This window comes from Vicia villosa, linkage group LG2, assembly GCF_029867415.1.
Source record: "Vicia villosa cultivar HV-30 ecotype Madison, WI linkage group LG2, Vvil1.0, whole genome shotgun sequence".
In the NCBI taxonomy this organism is placed as follows: Eukaryota; Viridiplantae; Streptophyta; class Magnoliopsida; order Fabales; family Fabaceae; genus Vicia; species Vicia villosa.
The window spans coordinates 36,287,934-36,308,698 of NC_081181.1; the positions used below are offsets into that span (position 1 = coordinate 36,287,934).

The 20,765-nt window shown below is 36.7% G+C and overlaps 1 protein-coding gene across 2 annotated transcripts; it reads left to right on the forward strand.

Annotated features, from left to right (window-relative positions):
• Nucleotides 1-12,891: 12,891 nt before the first annotated feature.
• Nucleotides 12,892-20,091, forward strand: LOC131650042 (uncharacterized). 2 transcript variants are annotated; one of them, XM_058919783.1, is made up of 6 exons: nucleotides 12,893-13,475; nucleotides 13,623-13,732; nucleotides 15,617-15,714; nucleotides 18,495-18,703; nucleotides 18,992-19,041; nucleotides 19,689-20,091. In XM_058919783.1, exons 1-6 carry the CDS (start codon nucleotides 13,067-13,069, stop codon nucleotides 19,737-19,739), a joined length of 927 nt encoding a protein of 308 aa, XP_058775766.1. In that variant the 5' UTR covers nucleotides 12,893-13,066; the 3' UTR covers nucleotides 19,740-20,091. The 2 variants fall into 2 exon arrangements, with proteins under 2 accessions (XP_058775767.1, XP_058775766.1); XM_058919784.1 differs by lacking the exon at nucleotides 18,992-19,041 and having other exon boundaries at nucleotides 12,892-13,475; nucleotides 19,689-19,821.
• The last annotated feature ends 674 nt before the right edge of the window (nucleotides 20,092-20,765 follow it).

Consider the following 20,765-nt stretch of genomic DNA (forward strand, 5'->3'; position numbering starts at 1 on the left):
CATAATCCATACCCATGCATGCATATCATTGGTGCTATTCAAAGGCTAGCAAGAAAAAGCTCTGTTGCAAAGAATCTTGATCAGAGAATAAGGAGACTGAGGTATAATCATGTGGTTCTATGTTCAAGGAAGTCCTCCTGGGTTGGGGTTTCTCTCTGTCTCAAGTCAAGGCATTGGTTGAAGGATATTGGCTTGCAAATCATCCGGTTCTTTAAATCAGGGTTTCTTTGACCAAAGTCAACCAGTTGACTTTCTGGTCAACATTTAATCAGGAATGGTTTCTATGTGTGAAAAGCTCCTCACACTGACTATGTGGATGTGTTGGTTTGACTGGATGTGACTGGAAGAGATTTAATCGGGAATTTCACCAGTAGTCGGAAAATCAGAACAAGTTGACTTTCGGGTCAAAATCAGGAGAATTATTCAAATGCTGACTTTTGGTGGAAAATCGGTCAAGAAAAGTCGAGGAATGAATAAAATCGGGAATTTGACAAAAGTTGCCAAAAATAGAAAATGAGAAAAATGGAAAGTTTTATACTTAGAAATTTTCTTAATTCTTAAAAGCTTGATGAATAGTCCACTTCACCATCAAATTACACGTGTCAAAAGTCCTTATTTCAGGAAAATCCCAACATCAAAAATGTTCAGATCATGGCATGCTACAATTCCCTAGTTGAAAGTTTTTCCATTTGAAGCTTGGTTGAAAAGATATTAAGGTTCAAAGTTGGAAGTTTTCATCTAACACAAGTCACAAGGCTGGGCAAGAATTCTGGGCAGCGCAGTCATTTTAACAAACACATGGTGTGCCTACTTTGGGTCTGATTCTAAAGAATTATAAAACCCTACAAATGCAAACTTGGTGTGCATCCACTCTTTGCCATGTCCTCTACCCATTGAAGCAAGAATCAATTCATTTGGATGAGTGTGGAACAAATTACAGGGCCTCAAAGTGGTGATCGCACAAAACATCTCGTAGCATAAGGCTGAGCCAGAATCCCAAGTCACATGCATGCATTTGATCAAACACATGGTGTGCTGACTTTGAAGCCAGTTTTAGAGGCCTACAAATTTCCATTGAGGTCAATCTTGGTGTAAGAATACTCCTTGCCATTTCCTCTTTCTAACAAGCCATGGGTGGTAACGATCGAGTACACATGGATCATGATAGGGAGATTCAAAGTCATGCCCTGATCTTGTCACGTTTTTGCCAAAGTCATGGGCCAGTTTAAGTCACGCGCGCAGTGGTGTCTATATGAGTTTCAAGTCACTTTTTCTCCCATTTCTAGGCATGGGTTCAAGAATCTTTCAACACCAAAATTTCTCTACTCCACTCCCTTTTTCCAGTGAGCATATATGTGACACAAATGGAGAGCCATAGGTAAAGATATAGGGGCTTAAAATGGATATTCTAGACTAATGTCAAGCCAAGCCATGTTACCCCATCAAGCCAAGCCATGTTACTAAGTTCATAAAGTTTGCATGAAGTTTACTACAATTGCTCAAGACTTGTTGATTAAGTGTGAACGAAACTATCCACTACAATCACCCACACCGTAACACAATGCATCCCATACTCATTATAAAAACATTCAACCTCACTCTCATTAGGGACTTTTTTTTCGTTCTCTTCATAGACTCCCTCACTCTCATTCTTCACAAACCACTCTCTCATTCTCTCTTCACTCTCTCTTGTTCTCTCATCATCTTCCCATAACGGTTTTCTAACCACAATAACAACCTCCCTCAACAAACTTCTCCGGCCACCACAACCGCCTCTAACCACTCTCATCCACCACAAAACTTCATTCTCCATCACTGCATCAACTCTAACCGCCACCGTCTCCCGCACCTCCATCTTCAAACCACCAACAGCCGGCAACCATTAACATCATCATCTTGCCGACTCGATCGCGTTCACGATTCGACAACTCCATCATTCACTGCGAGGTCGTTTCTTCACGGTTTCGAGCGTCATCTATAGCTTCGATCCATCATCTTCCTCGGACGTGAGCTTGGGGAGTGAAGGTCTTCTTACATCTTGATTCAAGAACTCCTTCAGGTAAACACAGAAGACTCTCAGCATCATGATAGCATGATTAGATCTTGCGTATTCGAAACGTGTTCATTTCTTGTTATTATACATGAAGCTTCATCCATTCTTGCTATGGATTCATACGAATATGACGCTTATTTGCGTATGTTCTAGTCGTTTTTCCGAATGCTGAGGGTGCAAGATCGTTTTGTGACACTTAATTGCTGCTCTATGAAATGCTAATGAGTTTAGAGTTGGAGTTTGGTTTCGGTTTAATGGTTAGGATGCATTAAAATGAAAACCGAAGCCAGATCCGTAATCAGTGGAGATAACCGAGCGAACTGGTGGTTCTTTTATTAATTTCTGGGTGATTCGCTTGGATTCCGGTGGATTGGAGCGCCGGGGAAGACGACCGGAGGTGGCTCTCCGGTGTCTGCGATCTTCTTTTTCATTTTCCGTTCTCCTACGTGGCAATTTGTTAATGGCCCATGCAGTTCAATTAGTTTTTGTCTTATCTGATGCCAATGATTGGCTCACGCCGTGTCATGCTTTGACTGGTTGTTGATTCTATTTTGTCTTTAGTGATTTAAGTGAAGCTGACCAATTGATGCTGCAGGATCCCTATGCATGTCACGTTGCTTTTCAGAATAAGTATGCTTGTTGAATAAAATCAGATAATAATAACAACAAAATGAAATGCATGCTGATTAATAATAAAGTAGAATGAAACAAAGTGAATTGGAATGGTTTGTGGTGATGTTGGGCCATACGCAACTGGGCCAGGGGTTTTCTTAAATCATACCCCTTCATTAATAATGCACCACACGCTCCTGAACTGGGCCTGGCACCCATGCTTTTCACACCCCTGTAATTAGACCCGTTGTTACCTATAACTAGTTTTAGTTCACATTGGAATTACTGACACACCTCCCCCCTGTTTAGATTCCAATTTTATTTTAATTTTGTATGCTTTTAACTTTTGTTTCATAAATCTTTTTTAATCACATAAAAAATGTATAAAAAATGATTTTAGGTATTTTGGAATGTGTGAATAATTGTCATAAATTTTGTTGATTTTTCTTAATTGTTTTAGTCCTTTTAATAAATATTTTCTTCACAATATGTTTGAAATTCCTTTGTTTTGACACTTCTTTGTATATAACTCTCTAATAGACTTAGGAGTTAAATTTTTAGTCTCGTTTTGTGTATAGAATTAACGGATGTATGTGTGCTTGTGAGTATCATTTGTTTGCTATAATTCTCAATTTTATTTGTCACATATTGATTTTCCTTTACCTATTCCATGTATAGCTTTTTCCGATTAATAAATTGTATAGTTTATCATTTTAATTCCCATGTGTAGACAACTTAGACTAGATTTAGAAATAGTTCCCTTCTTTCATTCTTTTCTTTTCAACTTTTAAAATACGTAATAAATATCGATGAAGATCATATCGTTACTATATTTCATAGTAAGAAAGAAATGATTGGGGTGTAGGCCCCGATGTATGTTCTTTCCTACTTAGCGGAGAAGAAATGGTTGAAGTGTGAAGCTTCGATGTATTTCTTAACCGTTGTTTAGAGAAACGATCGTGGTGTAGGCCTCGATGTGCATTCTCTAAATATTCACAAAAAAACTCTTTTTGTATCTCCTTTACTTAGCGGAGAAGAAATGATTGAGGTGTGAAACCTCGATGTATTTCTTAACCGTTGTTTAGAGAAACGATTGTGGCGTAGGCCTCGATGTGCGTTCTCTAAATATGCAAAACAAAACTCTTTTTGGTATGATCCGAGTCACAAACAAATTCCCTTAAAAAACACCAACCAAAAACACTTCAAAAAACCTAATAAATGTTCAGACTTAAAACAAAAGTGAGGAAGTGATGCGAGACCTTGTAGTGGGTTCTCGTCATCATGGAATTACCCTTAAAAGATACAAACCAATCTCTTTTTCTCCTTTCTAAGGGCAAGTTATCTCCGCTCCATTGCATCCTAGGCTGTCCCCTTGTGCAAGAGCGTGAGCGTTAACGCCGCCCAACTAAAAAACACAAAAACAAACAGAAAATCTTTAGCCGAGCTACGGTAACTCTGATTCCTGAAAAGGATACGTAGGCAGCGGGGTAGGGCCCGTGCGAGTACAATTCTTTATTTTCCCTATATTTTGCATTCATTTCGCATTTAGACATAGACATAGTACACACCCTTTAGATAGAAACAAACATAGGTGGATACCATCGAGTACGATGGGCGTGAGGGGTGCTAATATCTTCCCCTCGCGTAACCGACTCCCGTACCTAGATTCTCTGGTCGCAAGACCTTGTTCTTACCCTTTGTTAGGTTTTCTGATATTCCTTTCCCTTATGGGATAAATATATTGGTGGCGACTCTGTTCATTTTTCGCGAGCGTGCGACAACTGGTTCCCCCCAAAATCCGAGAGTACTACAGTCCCCTTTCAACATGAAAGAGATTTCACTATTGTTATATCTTTGTACAAGCCTATACCAAGACTCCTCCTACAATCTTCTAACAAAACCACCAAGAACAATCCTCTTGGATTTTCACTAAGTACATTAAGAGAACAATCCTCCCTTAATGACTTTCTTGCTTCCAACAATCCTGGACAACAAGAACAACGAACCAAGTAGAACAAGAAAACAATCCTTTCCTTTCTACTAACTTATTTCCAACAATCCTGGATAACAAGAATACAACACGTATTTGATTTTGTATAAGAGTTTGAATAGTAGAACAATGTATCAGTCACTTGATTGATCTTCCCTTCCAATGACAATATTTCACAATTCTTAAAGTAATAGATTGCTCAAGTATTTTCTAGTTTGGATGATATGAAAGTGTGTAGAAAATATCTTGAAAATGATTGAAGAATAACAATGTGAAATTCTGAAAATTTCTAAGAGTTTTTTTTTATTGGAAGAGGTGGAGAATGAATTTGAAATTTTGAGTATATATAGATGTTCATAACACCCCTTGAAATATCATAAGTTTCTGTAGATTAATCATGAAGAATTGCCAAGATTAAAGGAAATGTTTCAATGAAAAGGTGTGTGGAAAGGTGCTATGAAATGCTGCTGTTTTTCAAAAAACGTACAGGGGAAATCGATTTCCCTTAGCATGAAATCGATTTCATGCATGTAACATTAACAAAATTTCAAAAACAAACAGTGGGAAATCGATTTCCTCTTTAGGTAAATCGATTTCCATAGTGCAAAAAGTGAATTTTTGCTTCTGGAAATGTTTTAAGATAGTGGCAAATCGATTTCATGTTATGGTAAATCGATTTACCAAGTGTAAAGCTTGAATAAAAGATTTTGCAAATGTTTTCTATTATCATGGATGGTCTAAGCAATGGTTGGTTGATTTCTTGAGCATCTAAGACTTTAGAGAATGTGAGTATAGTCATTATACCTTCTTGAAGTGCAAGCTTGATTCCAAAGCCTTGATCCTTGATATTTTAACTTTAATAACTCATCTTTGCATTCTTGTTATTTAGAGATTTGTCTTCATCAAAAACAAAGTTCTTTATTGAATCTTGACTTCACACATCATTGCAACAACCTGTAACAAACTTGTAACCACTTTCCTCTTAAACCTTCATCAACAACCTTCATTGTTCATCACCAACCTTCATCTCTTCCCTCAACAACCTCCCTCCACTCTCTTCCTTCTTCATCAATCTACATCACCTTTGATTCAATCTCCTTACTCACCGTGTCATCATCTCCTATCATCGCATCCACAACCATCAATCTCCACCTCTCAGATGCATCCTTTTCCTCTTATCTAAATTCTACATTACATTCATCAAAGTCACGTTGTTATCAAGTTCAAGCTTCAAGGATAAGAATCAGAGTCCTCTCTGAGTTTATTTCTCAGAGAGTTGTATCAGCTAGGACTTCCTTTGTTCGCATCAAGATTAAAAGGAGGCTGCAAGGTTTTATTTCACGTGTTCTTGCAATATTCGTCCAGGTAATAAGTCCTCAAATCTTGCTCAGCAACGTGTATAGATCACATGCGTTTGGAATGTACTTGGTTGCTTGATGCATTTTGCTCGAAATCTTTAACTCTAGAACCTGAGCCAGTTTGTGTGGATTAATGCTCGTTGTTTACATTTGTTTAGATCATGTATTTGGATTCTATGAATGTTTATAGTTAGATTGACATGTTTAGGATAGGTTTTGGCGAAGTGGTTGTTAGTTAGGGTTTCACTAATAGAATCGGTTTGAACAATGGAGGAAGAATTAGAGAAAACTAATTGCATATTTGGAATCAGCGTGAAAAATCGAGTAGAAAGATGTTTCCTTTTCCATTTTCTGGGCGAAGTCAAGTTTTCCGGGGAGGAGGGCGGCCGGGGAAGACGACCGGAGAAGGTATCTCCGTGTCTGCATGTTCATATTGTTTCTCTCTGTTTTGCATACGTGGCATTCCCTGATTCGCCATTGTCCCATTCTTTTGGTTTGTTTGTTTCTTATTCACGTGATTAGAATGACATGTTGTATGATTCTGATTGGTTGATCCTTTTTTTTGTCTTTTAGTCATTTAAGAGTCCATGTGACCAATTGATGCAAGGTGTGTGTATGTCACGTTTATCTCATCAATATAAAGCACCATATATTAAAATAAATACACACACCATGAATGAAAAAAGAATAAAATGGTGATATAATATGTTGGAATCTGGGCCATGCGAATCTGGGCTTAGCGCCCTTTTTTCTTTTTCACACCCCTGACCGTAAGCCCAATGCGCCTATTAACATGATTCCAGTTCATTTCTGAATTGCTTTTGCACCCCCGGTTTAGTTAGACTTTTCTATATTGTTTTAAAATTGTTTTTTCCTTTTAACTTTTGTTTGATAATTCAATTTCCATTTAAATAAAATGATAAAAAAAAAATTTCTTGACCAATTAGATTTTTTCCATAGATTGTAATTGTTGTTTTTTATTTGGTAAATAATAGTAAAAATACTTAGTTTTTGTTTAGTTCACAAAAGATAGTTTCAAGCTTAATAAAGATACAAAATGCTTGTGAATATTTCATTGAGTAGTGTAAAATTTATTTCCCTTATTTTGTGAATATTTTTGTACTTTGTGAAATTCCCAAAATACCCCCTAGTTGTTAAAGTTGACTTTGGTCAACTTAAATGACTTTTTCCACTCTTTCAATTTAGTCATTTCCCTTAGGATATTAGTTTAATCTTGATTAGGACTTAGACTTCCCTTTTTCAATAAGACAATAATCATTAGGTTAATATCTTAGGTTAGTCTCCCTTATTCATTTCTTTTTCTTTTTCAACTTTAAAAAAACCTAATAAATACCGACGAAGATCATGCTACTATTTCTTTTATAGTGGAAAAGAAACAATTGGGGCGTAGGCCCCGATGTATTTCTTTTATACTTAGTGGGAGAGAAATGTTTGAGGTGTAGACCTTGGTGTATTCATTGACTACTACTTAGAGAAATGATTGAGGTGTAGACCTTGGTGTATTTCTCTAAACAATTAAATTTTTTTGGTATGATCCAAGTCACAAATAAATTCCCTTTAAAAAATACTCAATCAAAAACACTCAAAATACTTAATAAATGTTCAAATTCAAAATAAAGTAAGGAAATGGTGCGAAGCCTTGTAGTGGGTTTTGTTCATCATGGAATTACATCAAAAAATACAAACCCATGTTAGTTCTCTTCTACGAACAAGTTAAGTCCATTCCATACTTAGGCGTGTAAGTCTCCAAAGGTCGAGCATCGTGGATTATGACCTTAACCTTTGTTCATCTAAAAAAAACAAAACAAATGGAAACTTTTGAGCCGAACTACGGTAGCTCTGATTCCTGGTAAGGGATACGTAGGCATTGGGTCGCGGGGCCTAAGCGAGCACAATTGTAATTAATTGTTTCTTTTCCCCGTGTTTCTTTTGCATGCATTCACATTTAGGCTTTAGATATTCTTGACACCCTTTAGATAGAAACAAACATAAGTTGATACCGTCGAGTACGACGAATGTGAGGGGTGTTAACACCTTCCCCTTGCGTAACCGACTCCCGTACCCTGTTCTCTGGTTGTAAGACCTTGTTCTTATTCGAGTTAGGTTTTATGAGATTCCTTTCCCTCGATGGGATAAATATATTAGTGGCGACTCTGGTCCATTTTTCGCAGTAGCGACACAATAGCAACAACTTCTATTATAGACAATTTTTTTGCAGCATCTGCCTTCAGCCTGGTATGACTTTGCAATTAGACATTTCCCATTTTGTTAAGTGATCTGAATATTAAGTATCAAGTTAAAAATGTAAGAGGTAAAATTAAGGTTCAGATTTACCTGCAAACTTATAAAAGACCGAAGTAGTATTGTTAGAGATATTACCAATGATTATTAGCGTTGCGTTCGCTAGGCGAGCTAGGCTCCAAAGGAACAAAACCCTGCCACCAAAAACAGAACGCATGATTGAATCATCAAACTTCCGTCATAGTCGACACTGATAGAATACAAATACATATGACTCAACTGCATCAACGCAAGGCAGACTAAGCCGAGATAATAGTTTAAACGCCGCAAAAAAGGAACCAATGTTCCAGTCAGAGTCACCTGTAATTATACTAAAATAGTATAGCAGCAAAAGTTTATAGCATACAACATCAACACAAACAAAATCAACCTCTTTCGTAAAGTTTTCTTTTCACTTCTCCAACTCCGCGACAGATTGGAATGAATGCGAATCTATCGAAGCATAATATCACAATATTCAATATGCTTGAAGAATACAAAAACTTGATAGATAATTTCAAGATTGATACCGTTATAACCACAAAAAAGAGTTGTTTATTGAAGGTGTTATAAACATGTAGGAAATGTACCACTTTCTCGGCCCATCAACTTGATGACACTGATATACCAACATCTTCAACACCTGCAAAAACCAGAAAACAAAAACAAAAACTTATTTGGCAAGGAAATTTGGCCAGCGGCTTCCGTCCTAAATCCATAACCATTTACATCATCTGCTACAATTCCAGGTGGTTACTGACACGGTTTCACCAAGATTCGCAGTTTGAATAAATTCAACAAAAAGAAAGATGAATATTAGGAAACTGAAAATTGAAAAATTAAAATGACCTGGTTGTAGCTTGCAAACATTTTCAATGCACAATAGATCTTCCCCTTCTTTTTCCAGTGCATCGGCCGCAGTAGACTGAACCACCACAATCGGAATCTCGCCGCCGATTTTCCACCAAAGGAGAAAATCTGAAGAAAAGAACACACACCACAGTTTTGATAAATTATAATTATCACTTTAAGGATACCTATAGTCATCTATCATGACTTCCATCATCTACTATAATTCCAGGTCGTTACTGACAGGCATCCGCATATCCTTCGACAACAAAACCTAAAAAAAATACATAGCATCGTTAAATGAACGCGAAATGGAAAGATCACAACATTCAATATGTTTGAAGAAAACAACAACTTGATAGATAATTTAAAGTTGACACTGTTAATTTAACATGATAAATAAAAAAAATGTATAATTCTACCATGTCTTCTTTCACATGAACCTGAAATAAAATAGCCATAAAATCTGAATTTTACTTTGAATATAATTCTACCAATTTGATTTTAACAATCAGGCCAATCAAAGGTGACTTCAGTGGTTCAACATCTGCTACTGGAACTTTATAAATCTGAAAGGAAAAGCATCATCAATATATCTTGAAAATCAAAACCCTAATTTTAAACATATAACCAAACAAATCAGAAACATATACAATTTGTAAATCCAAAATTTCTATCATGCTATGACTCAATACACCACTAAAAAACTCTAACTCAATACACCACTACAAATTAAACATAAATTGATGAGAGAAAAAAAACACAGAAACTTACCCTTATTCAAACATAAGTAATAACAACACTTCAAATCTAACATTGACAAATCATCGCGAAGCAAGAACCAACATGAAGAGATCAACTCAAAGAAGGAAAATCCTGAAATAAAAAAATTATATTAGAGATTTGGTAGTGAAAATTGAAAATCAAAATCATAGGTATGCCGAAGAGTCTGAATTTATGGAGATAAATCCTGAATTTGATGGATTTAGAAGCAAAAAATTCAAACCCTAATTTGCAAGAACAAAATTATACATTTATGATGGATTCAGAAGCACAAAAATTCAAACCCTAATTTACAAACGAAGAGCAACAACAACGTGAAGATGAACTGAAGAACAACATAAATAAAGGAATTCGAAATTGACAATATATTAAAGATTACACCCCCCCAATTTATAGTAGATAACACCAATTGCAAGGTTGAGGATTTCGCCGATAATGAAAGATTGAAGCTGAAGCAGCCAAGAGTTGGTTTGAGGAGAATGTGAACAATTGCAAAACAGGAGTGCAGAGAAATTGAAAGGAAGAGAAAATCTGGGAATGAGAAAAGTGAAGAAGTTGAGAATGGAAGAAGGGAAACATCTCATGAAGGATAATGATTACATTGAGCCCTTGGAATTGGGTTCTGTAGATGAACCGTCTTACATAGCCGTCGGGAATGCTTTGGAATGGGAAGATTTCGGTTTTTCTTTTTTAGAAATAATAAGTGTATTGAATTATTCGATGTATTAAATGTGAGATTTAAAACTTCATATTGTAATATGTTGGGGCAAGAAGTTAGTGAAGACAATACAAGCATCCTTTTCTCTAAGAATGTTTCGTGGAGTGTGCAGCAGAAAATTGTAATGGCCTCTAAGTTCAGACATACTCGATCCTTTGGTAAATACCTTGGAGTTCCGTTGCATGGTAAGAAATTAAAGGCAAATGACTTCCAATATATTTTAGATCAAATAACGGGTAAGCTTCTTAGCTGGAAGAGAGACAACTTATCGCTTGCCGGGAGAATAACACTTGCTAAAAGCGTCATTGAAGCAGTCCCCTTGTATCCAATGATGACAAACAGGCTCCCTAGAAGTTGCCTTGACGGTATTCAAAAACTTCAAAGACAGTTTATATGGGGAGATAGCGCGGATAAAAAGAAAATTCATGCTGTTGCTTGGGAGGTGGTAACGACACCAAAGAACCATGGAGGTATGGGCCTGAGGAAGCTAGATACGGTTAATGATGTTTGCTTGATGAAATTGGGATGGAAAATCTTTACCAATGCTAAAGATTTGTGGTGCCAAGTTTTACGTAAAAAGTATAACATTTTGGATGATCATGACTGGTCCAAAGTTAAAGCGACAAATTCTAGTCTGTGGAAAGACATCACCCGCACGATTCCATTGTTGCAAAGCACGGGTAGGTGGATTGTTGGTGATGGGAACCAGATTAAGGCGTGGGAAGACAATTGGTTGGGCAAGGAGTTTTGTTTAAATAATGATGAGGATGTCAATATTCCCGTGAACCTTCGAGGAGCCAAAGTGTGTGATTTAGTTAATGATAGAGGAGAATGGAATTTTCATATCCTGTGTGACTGGCTACCGCAGCAGTGGATTGAAAGGATTCGGGCGTGTGTCCCTCCGGGAATGACCAATTTTACTGACCAATTTTGTTTTGCAGGTACCACTGAGGACTCCTTTTCGTTCAAATCTATGTATCTTGAGCTTGAGGAAGGTACCGAACAAGTGGAAGACATGGACTGGAAAAGGATATGGAAAGCTGCCATTCCCGAACGATGTCACTCGTTTATTTGGCTTTTGAAGCATGATAGGCTGCTAACGAATTTTAGTAAACACAAGAAAGGCTTGGGCAATGCAGGGTGTCTCCTTTGTGGCAACGTGTGTGAGACAACAATCCATGCGTTGCGTGACTGCCCCGAGTGCAACATGATCTGGAAGCAAATGGTGCCAAGTGATATTAATGTGTAGTTCTTCACCCTTGATTTACAGGAGTGGATTCATTTGAATCTAAACTACCGTAGCTCTGTGACTAAAGGGTGGACAGAAGTTTGGAGCATTGCTTGCCATACGTTATGGCAGTGGCGAAATTTGGAAGAACACGACAATAGTTTTAAGCGACCATTCAATCCCATCTGTCATATCCTTCGAAGAAAGCATGATTATGATAAAGCTATCATGACCAATAAACACCATCAAGGAGGAGAGAATATCAGTGGGCTCATGGGGTGGAAACCGCCCATTATCGGTATGTGGAAGCTTAACACCGATGGAGCTTGTAAGGCAAACAAGGAAGCTGGCTGCGGTGGTATTATTAGAGGTCATAATGGTGATTGGAGAGGGAGTTTCTCAAAATATCTGGGGGTTTGCTCGACTCTTCATGCTGAATTTTGGGGAGTTGCCGAAGGTTTGCGACTCACGCTATCTTTGGGCCTCAACAAGGTGGAGGTTAATAGTGATTCCAAGATAGTGGTGCAAACAATCGAAGAAGGTGTTATTGGAGATTTAGATTGCATCCCTCTATTGCGACAGATCAAAGAGTTAGTTACATTGCATGAGATGGTTATTATTTCATATGCTCATAGATCCACTAATATGTGTGCGGATGCGTTAGCTACCAAAGCTTGTTTAGATAAAAGTGATTCTATTCACCGAGTAGCTCCTGATTTGCTCCGGCCTCTTATGGCAGCTGATTTTTAGGAATTGATAGTTTTTTCTTTGATTTTGTGTAGTTACGTTTCTTTTTAGGCTTAGGCCCTCCATCTTATATAAAAAAAAACTTCATATTGATTTAAAACTTCATATTGATTTAATTTTAATTAACGATTTAAAACAATTTAATTGATCATTATGCCCTCAAATTATAGCTAACCTAGAGATTTGATTATGATAAAAATGTAATTAAAAAGGTATTCTTATATGGTTAGTAGATTACCGATTCGTCTACTGGTATTAGATACATTGAAACCAAAAATGGAATAAAATTGAAAAGATATATTGGCTCCCACGTCGCTGCTATAATACGTTGTCGTACCCTTTCGAAGAAAAGTCCCAATCTGTCACATCGTTGCTTCTCCTTTCATCTTCAACCTCTCCCCTTTTTTTTCTGTCACTCAGCTACCAAATGGAAGACTTCTGGAAGAGAGCCAAGACATTCGCCGAAGAAGCGGCCAAGAAATCGCAATCTCTAAGCACTTCCACCGCCACCGCTAGAATCGCCGATCTCGTCTCCGAAACCACCAAGAAATCGAAAGAACTCGCCGCCGAGGCTTCTAAGAAAGCAGAAGAGATTAAAACCGCCGCTCTCCGTCAGGCTGATCAGATCAAGTCCTTCTCGGATACCATTTCCATTCCTCCTCAATTCTCCGCAATTGCCGCCGCCGCGGCAACCGCAACCGCAACTGCCACTTCTACCGCACTGCCTTCTGCTCCTCAGATAGAAGACCTCGAGAGATTCGGCGTCACGGATGATCTCAGATCCTTTGTCCAGGGCCTCACTTCCACAACCTTCAAACACTTTCCTGTCAATTCCGGTAGTTTATGATCCTTTGGTGGTTTCAGTTTTCCATTTCCTGCAATTTTATTTATTTGTTACCATAAATTAACCTAAACTTTGTTGATTATAAAGCTATTTTAAAAAATAGAAATGATTTGTTTTATGTGTGCAATTTGGAATGCAGATGAATCTGAATCCGAGGCTTCTGATGTGCCGACTTCGGCCTCTAATGTTCGGAAGGATCTTAATGAGTTTCAGGAGAAGCATGCCAATCTTGTTTTAACTACTGTTAAGGTGAATTCCATGTTTTTATATTTTATTTTTGTGAGATTCTTGAATCTGTGTGTTTTATTTAGTTTCTCTGTTGTATAGGAATTGCATTGTGTGTTAGGGTATGTAACGTGATTATTAATGCATTTTACTTCTCATGTTTATCTTTGTAAAGTACATAAGGCATGTGAACCCTCCTCTGTGTGGTATTTTATTTGAGAATTAAGAAAACTGGACTGTAAGAAAAATGCATTTTAAGTTTCTATTTTCATAGTGCAACTCACTTCAGATCCGTGATGTCAAACGTTGGCCTTGGCTGCCATGGCCAATTTGTTAAGGGTGATGGCACCATGGCGATTTAAAATGGAACTTTTTTTTGTTTTCCACCATGGTACACCATTGTCATCGATAAGACGATAACACTGCTTCAGATCCACATGCAACTGCTAGTAGAGGTGGAGTTTCAAAATACTGCAATTTTTTTTCAAACAGAAGTTTCTATTGCCTCCATTTTGAGAGCAACCGAGCTGTTTGTTCATGGTAGAAAATATTTCCCGGTGATGAAAATTTTAGTAATCTGAAGGGAGGAGTATGGGTTTACATGGTTTAAAATCAAAGTGCAGGCTCCCTTCTGTAAAGGAAAATTAGAAGTTGAGGAACCCTATTTGATTTTCATGCCATGCCCTCTCCTTAGTTGATACTTGGCATTCTGAGGGATCTTTCTCCATTGTTTTTGTTTCTTTCCATTTTACATCCTACTAAATCACTTCAATATATTTATTTTAATAATTTTTTCTCACCTTCTCCTCCCCCTCTGTTGGTTTTAGCTTGTCATCATCCTAGATAGTAGCATCATATAATGGGAAGTGGCAGTGAGATTACTGAGCATTACGATCTATGAAGCACAGACTCCGACACGGACACCGGGACACGACACTGACACTCCGACACGGATAATGTCAAAAACATAGGACATTGACACTGCTATATATAAGATAATATTTGAATTTCATTTCTTCCTCTATTATTGAAAATGTTTAAAATATCTTAATCAAAATTATTGTCTTTAATTTTTTATTAATAACATTGCTTCAGAACGTGTTTAACCCTTTTAGATGTGTGAAATTTAACTTAAAAAATGTATAAGGTGTGTTGAAGCAAAGAAACAATTTCCTTTTTAAACACTACTCTAAATTGTTCGACACGTATTTTATGAATGTCAAACATGTGTCGAACACCACTGATTTACAGAGTTTCAAAGCAAAGAAAACAAATCATTTATTTGGGGACACTTGTTTGACTTTTTTCACATGTGTCGTATGAGTGTCATACAAGTGCCGGACACCGCGACACGCCTACTCCTAGAGGTGTCTATGCTTCCTAGATAACAATTCTAAATTCATGAGGATTCAGCCTCTGGCTCTGATTTCTCAGAAGTTGCCTCTGTGATTATATGCTAATAGGTGAGTAGAGCAGAAGTATGAGAATAGTGAGTGAAAAATAGTAACATGCATCGGAAGCAATAGAAGTAGAGACCGAGGATTCTTGTTGAAGGGAGCGACGGAGGATTAGTAGATGAGAGGAGGGGTGCTGTCTCAGGGTGCAGGGAGAGGAAATAATATATGTATTTTAAAACTTTAAAACAAAAAAAGAAAGTAGAAGAGCCCTGGTCTATGGTGGACCACATGCTGGTCCATCCTTATTTTTTGCGTTATAATGCCTTACGCCTGGTATTTTGTATGCATACTTCCATGTCCTTTTATTTCTTCTTTTCATTCTTTAATTTATTGGTTGGTGATGTTGGTATATAATTAATGCGTTGATTGAAATATAATAAAGACATGCATGCATTTGAAAATTCAAGATGTATTTGTAAAACTGTTTACCTTATTTTTTATTCCTTTACAGGAAATTTCAAGGTTGAGATATGAACTATGCCCACGTGCTATGAAGGAAAGACACTTTTGGAGGATATATTTCACACTTGTCAACACTCATGTGGCTCCGTAAGTAGCATATTTTTTAACAGATCATATGATATGTTAGATTTTATAATGTTGGTTAAGAAATCTACTCTATGAAATTATTTTTTGCTTAAACTCCATTCTGCTGTTTTCTTTATCTTTTATGGAATAAATTATTATGCAAACAGACTGTATTGTCAATAGAGGCCTGTAGTAGTGGGTGGCCGCCCTCATACGCAGTGTCGCATCTCAGAATGGACTGCAGTAGAGGCCATCGGAGCTGGTTTGTGGACAGATTCCGCATCTCAGTTACCTTACTTGCCGGCGCTATTCCAGCACGAGGGTTTGTGAAGAAGAAAATGACACGTGCCAAGAATATATGAAATAGAAGCACCATAAAAACGGAAGGTGAGGACGAAAAGATGCATGTTAACAGTAGAGAGGAAGAAGTGAAATTCAGACTTTCTCTCTGTTCTAGGAGTGAAGAACTAGAGTAGTAAAGGAAGAAGCAAGAGGTGGCATGGCACTTGTGTTGCCTTAGTTGCCGCCGTTACATAACAATTTTACTGTTTTCTCACCTAATGGGCTTGTTCTTTTTTAAACACGGGCCTCTAATTTTTAAATGAACAATACAAATAACAAAATAAGTGAAAGAACGTGAGGCAGCCAAGTTAACTATGGGCCTCTTAAGACTTAATAATGTGTTTGTTTCAAGGATTAAAATCTCAATCTTGGGAATATTATTCTTTGGAAAAGTATTAATAGGAATCTTATTCCTATCAGTATTATTGGTAAACATTAATTTCTCGGGAATACTTTTAATTATTTAATTTGAAAATTTGAAAATAGAAAATAAATGTGTTAAAATGATGTGTGAGTGGGAAGCTATGGTTGGTTATATTTTATTCTAACGGGAATGTAGGATTCCCACTTTTTGCCATGAGAATGAAAAATGGGAAAAGTATGTGTAAATCATTCCTAGAAATAAACAGTATCTAGGAATAGTTTATTAAAACTTGAAACAAATATTGGAATTAAAAAAAAATTCCAAAATCACATTCTTGAGAATATGTTTTTCCTAAAAAATAGTATATTATTTTCGTATATATGTATGTATATACATAGTATTAATTATTTATTATAAAGCATAACTCAAACAGCTACCATCTCGCCACACGCCATCTCAGTTTTGGGTAGCCCGCTCAGCCATCCAGGATTTACAATTATGTAGACAGAGAGGGTACAAGAAATTTAATAGAAGAAGTGTTGAAATATTTCTTATTTAATATTATTTATTTTCTTGTTTAAGAGTCATTATGAGTCATTATATTACTCCTAAAATAAAGGAGTTGATTTTGTATTTTCTCTCCTATAAAAGGAGCACTCTTTTCTTTATAATAAAATAACAGAAAATTATTACCCATATACTTTTCTTCAAGAAGCAAAGTTGTGATTTATATATGAGTTTGCTTAGTAATTCTTTTTACACACGTACCTCTTCAAAAGTTTATTCAAAACGGGTTATTGTACCATTATTTGAAAAGTACCATCTGACTTTAATTGGCCAATTTGATAATTCTGACTAATGTCTATATCTGTTGGCTTGTAAGTTTGAAGATTCTAGAATTTCTTCAAGGAAGAAAACAAGCATTTCTATTTTCAAATCTGGTTAAACAAGTATTTGACAAATATCCTAATGTAGACATTCTATAGAGATAACTTAATAAGGTTTCTTCCCGTGATGTAATTAAATTAAATTAATCAGTTACCCAATCTGCATCTGCTCCCACTCACATAGAACTCCTCTGCCAGCACTCCCTCCCGCAGAGGTGTATGATTACAATATTCAATTTCTAAATCTGTCACCGGGGGACCATACTAGGTTGCTGAGCTCTTGGCTGTTGAGAGTTTGAGATTTGGTGGAACAATGAGGGTGGGGGCCCTTACTCTTTGTTAGCCTGGTTGCCACAGTCTTGTGGTGAAAGTTGTCTCATGGAGCAAAAGTCTCACGCATGATAATAATATTCAATTTCTAAACCTGTCTCCAGCATCCCATATTAGGTTGCTGAGCTCTTGGTTGTTGAGACTGTCTGATTTGGTGGAACTGTGAGGGTGGGGCCCTCACTCTTTGTTTGTCTGGTTGCCACAGTTTGGTGGTGAAAGTTGTCTGATGGAGCAAAAGTCTCATATGGTGATGAGTTTGCAGTGTTCCATGACAGGTCCGATTATGATACAGTTTATGAGAGTAGCTGTGCATGTGTTGTCCCTATGGGTAGATGTGGCAAGTACAGAGTGTTGATGATGGGTGGTCACTGTTTGAAGGAATGGAGGCTGGAGGCTGAGATGTTCATGGTGGTGAAGGGATGAAGAATGTTGGTGAAGATTAAAGTTCTGTTTTCTCCTTTTTTTTAAACATTTTTGGAAAGTTGGGACTTAAAGGCCATGGGAAAATTCATAGTTTTGGTGTGATGGTAAAGAGGCAGGTCCTGTTACCCTGACTGGATACAAATTTTTTACTGTTTGTCTCTGTTTTAATACCAATTGCAGCATGAAAATTTGTATAGTGACCTTAGACAATTTAGCATATATTTTAACAGTGTTATTATGCAAGAATCTAATCTAATTACAAATTTTTTAATCTTTAAGGTAAAAGTGTGAGCAAGATAAACTGATTGTTTTATTAGAAGGCTTTAACCCCAGATGAAACATTTTCATGAAGTTGGTATTTATGATTTAAATAATTTTAGCTATCTATATACTATGAGGGTAGTGTAGTATCAATTTTAAGTTTGCTCATTTAATAATTATGACTTTACAAGCAGTTATGAGAAGCAATATATGGAAGCGCTGAGAGAAGCAGCAAAGCAGAATGAAGATCCTAAGGTAGAGCAAACTGATGTTGGTGAAGGAAGTGGAAAGGCCGAAATAACAGGGAAGCTTCTAAAGAGTAAATCTTCTAATGCATCCTCTATTGAGCAAGACTTGGATACATTTCTTCTTGGAGATCTTGAAGACAGTGATGGAGCTCCAGGTATTTTATTCAAAAGTTTGTTAAGATATACCTTTGAAGTTTAACATTTCTATTTGAATTTTGTTCATAGGATTAGTAAATGAAAATATACACATAATCTAAAGATTTGTATGTGCACAAGCGTGAATGCTTACCATCCTCAAGATTTCAGAGAATTAATTTGATGCTGTAATCTTTGAGCAGACATTTCCTTTGATGGTTATAATAACTAAGATTTGTCTGTCATGCCGTGATCTTCAAACACCATGATCTTGCATTGTTATTCTATTTTTAATGCTTATCTTTCAGATGATGGTGAAGGCAGCTTTGATGACGATTTTGATAAGATTGGCAATTCTGTAAGTGCTTTTTAATTGTTAGAGAGCTGCTTTAGTTGGTCTAACATTCTTTAGTTGTCTTAATATTGTTAGAGAGCTGGCAAATAGGATGTTTCTTAGGAAAACTGATTTTGTTATTAATAAACAGAATCATAGTTGGTCTAGATTTTGGGTCTAACTCAGCACCACCAAATCAGCTTATAAGGCAAGGTTGCCTAAGCTTTATAACTGCTGTATATCCTGCAATGGCCGTAGCTTTTGGATCTTAACTCAACCTGACGAAGTCGGTTTGTAAGGTGATGATGGTCTAGGTTTATTAGATCTATACGCTATATCTCTCACTAATGGGAGAATTGATTTTTTTTCTCAATAATTGGGATAACATACTATAAAGAGGGGGATAAAAAGAGAGAACTAGGGAGTAACTCTATAACCAGATTAGAGGCAGAAAATTTAACAGGATTATCAAAACAGCGGGTAATGTTTTGGGGAGTTTTTTTGTTGGCATATATGGCCTTCCTCAGCATTTTATAGTGAACTTTAGTTGTTGGCAGTTTTTTTTTGTTGGAATATATGGCCTTCCTCAGCATTTTATAGTGAACTTTAGTTGTTGGCAGTTTTTTTTTGGGTAAGATAATTTGTATTGATCATGTTACTGGAACTTTCAGGATGTTGAAGATGAGAAGCATGAAAAAAGAACATCTGCAGCAACAGTTTAGTATGCAGAATTTTTCTGTTTTAGACACAAGTGAAAATGAAGTTTGCTGCTTGCAACTAGCCGAGATATCTGTCAGAGACGAATGGTTGTATAGTAGTCTCGGGTTTTAGATCGGTGGCTGTGGCACTCTTGTAGGTTTGGTGAACTGGCTGAGAATGCTTTTGTGATTCATTATTTGTCGACAATAGTACCCTATACAGTTAGGTAAGAAGTTATTCATGGACCTGAGCACTTTCCTTGTACAGTTGACATATTTGATGTTATTAAATTCTTATAAGATGTTTTATTCATAACAACACCAGTGTAATATGATTCCTGAGCCTGTTATATGGTACGTGGTTGCTTGGTTAAAAGGGATTCTCCAACATAATATGACTGATTTCGTAGTTTAAACGGTACTATAAGGGTACTATAAGGGTAGTAGCTCTACTAGATCTAACTACGCGTGACTGGTGTAACTAACTGTGGCAGCATTGTTAGGTTTACCAAAGTAATTAAAATCGGACCGGTCTTTCAATCGGTGTACTTATGGATTTAAGATTTAAAGGTTGGACGGTGTACTTATGGATTTAAGATTTAAAGGTTGGACTAGGGTTATACTGTTTTCAAATTTTATCTATATTTTATATTTTTCAAACAATATACATGTTTAAATGCATTTTTGGTCTTTTTATTTAAGTGTTTTTAATTTTTTGGTCTCCTACTTCAATAATTTTTTTGGTCCTTGAACTTTACTCCCTTTGAGATTTTTTTGTCCCCTCCACTTATACATGATATACATACGTGGCACTAAGGCACTGCTGATTAGGATAAATTTTTTTTTTTCTGTGTATTAATGATTTTGAAAAGAAGGAAGAGAAGATGTAGAGTAACAGTAAAAGAAAGAAGAATAGAAAGATGAGGAAAAGATAGAGATTAAGTGTTGGATTTATTATGAGAATCTCTCACCCCACCCCGTGTAGTTACTCATGCACCAAGTGCGTTTTCAAAAATACTCTTGCTGGACGTATATCTACGGAAGCACTTT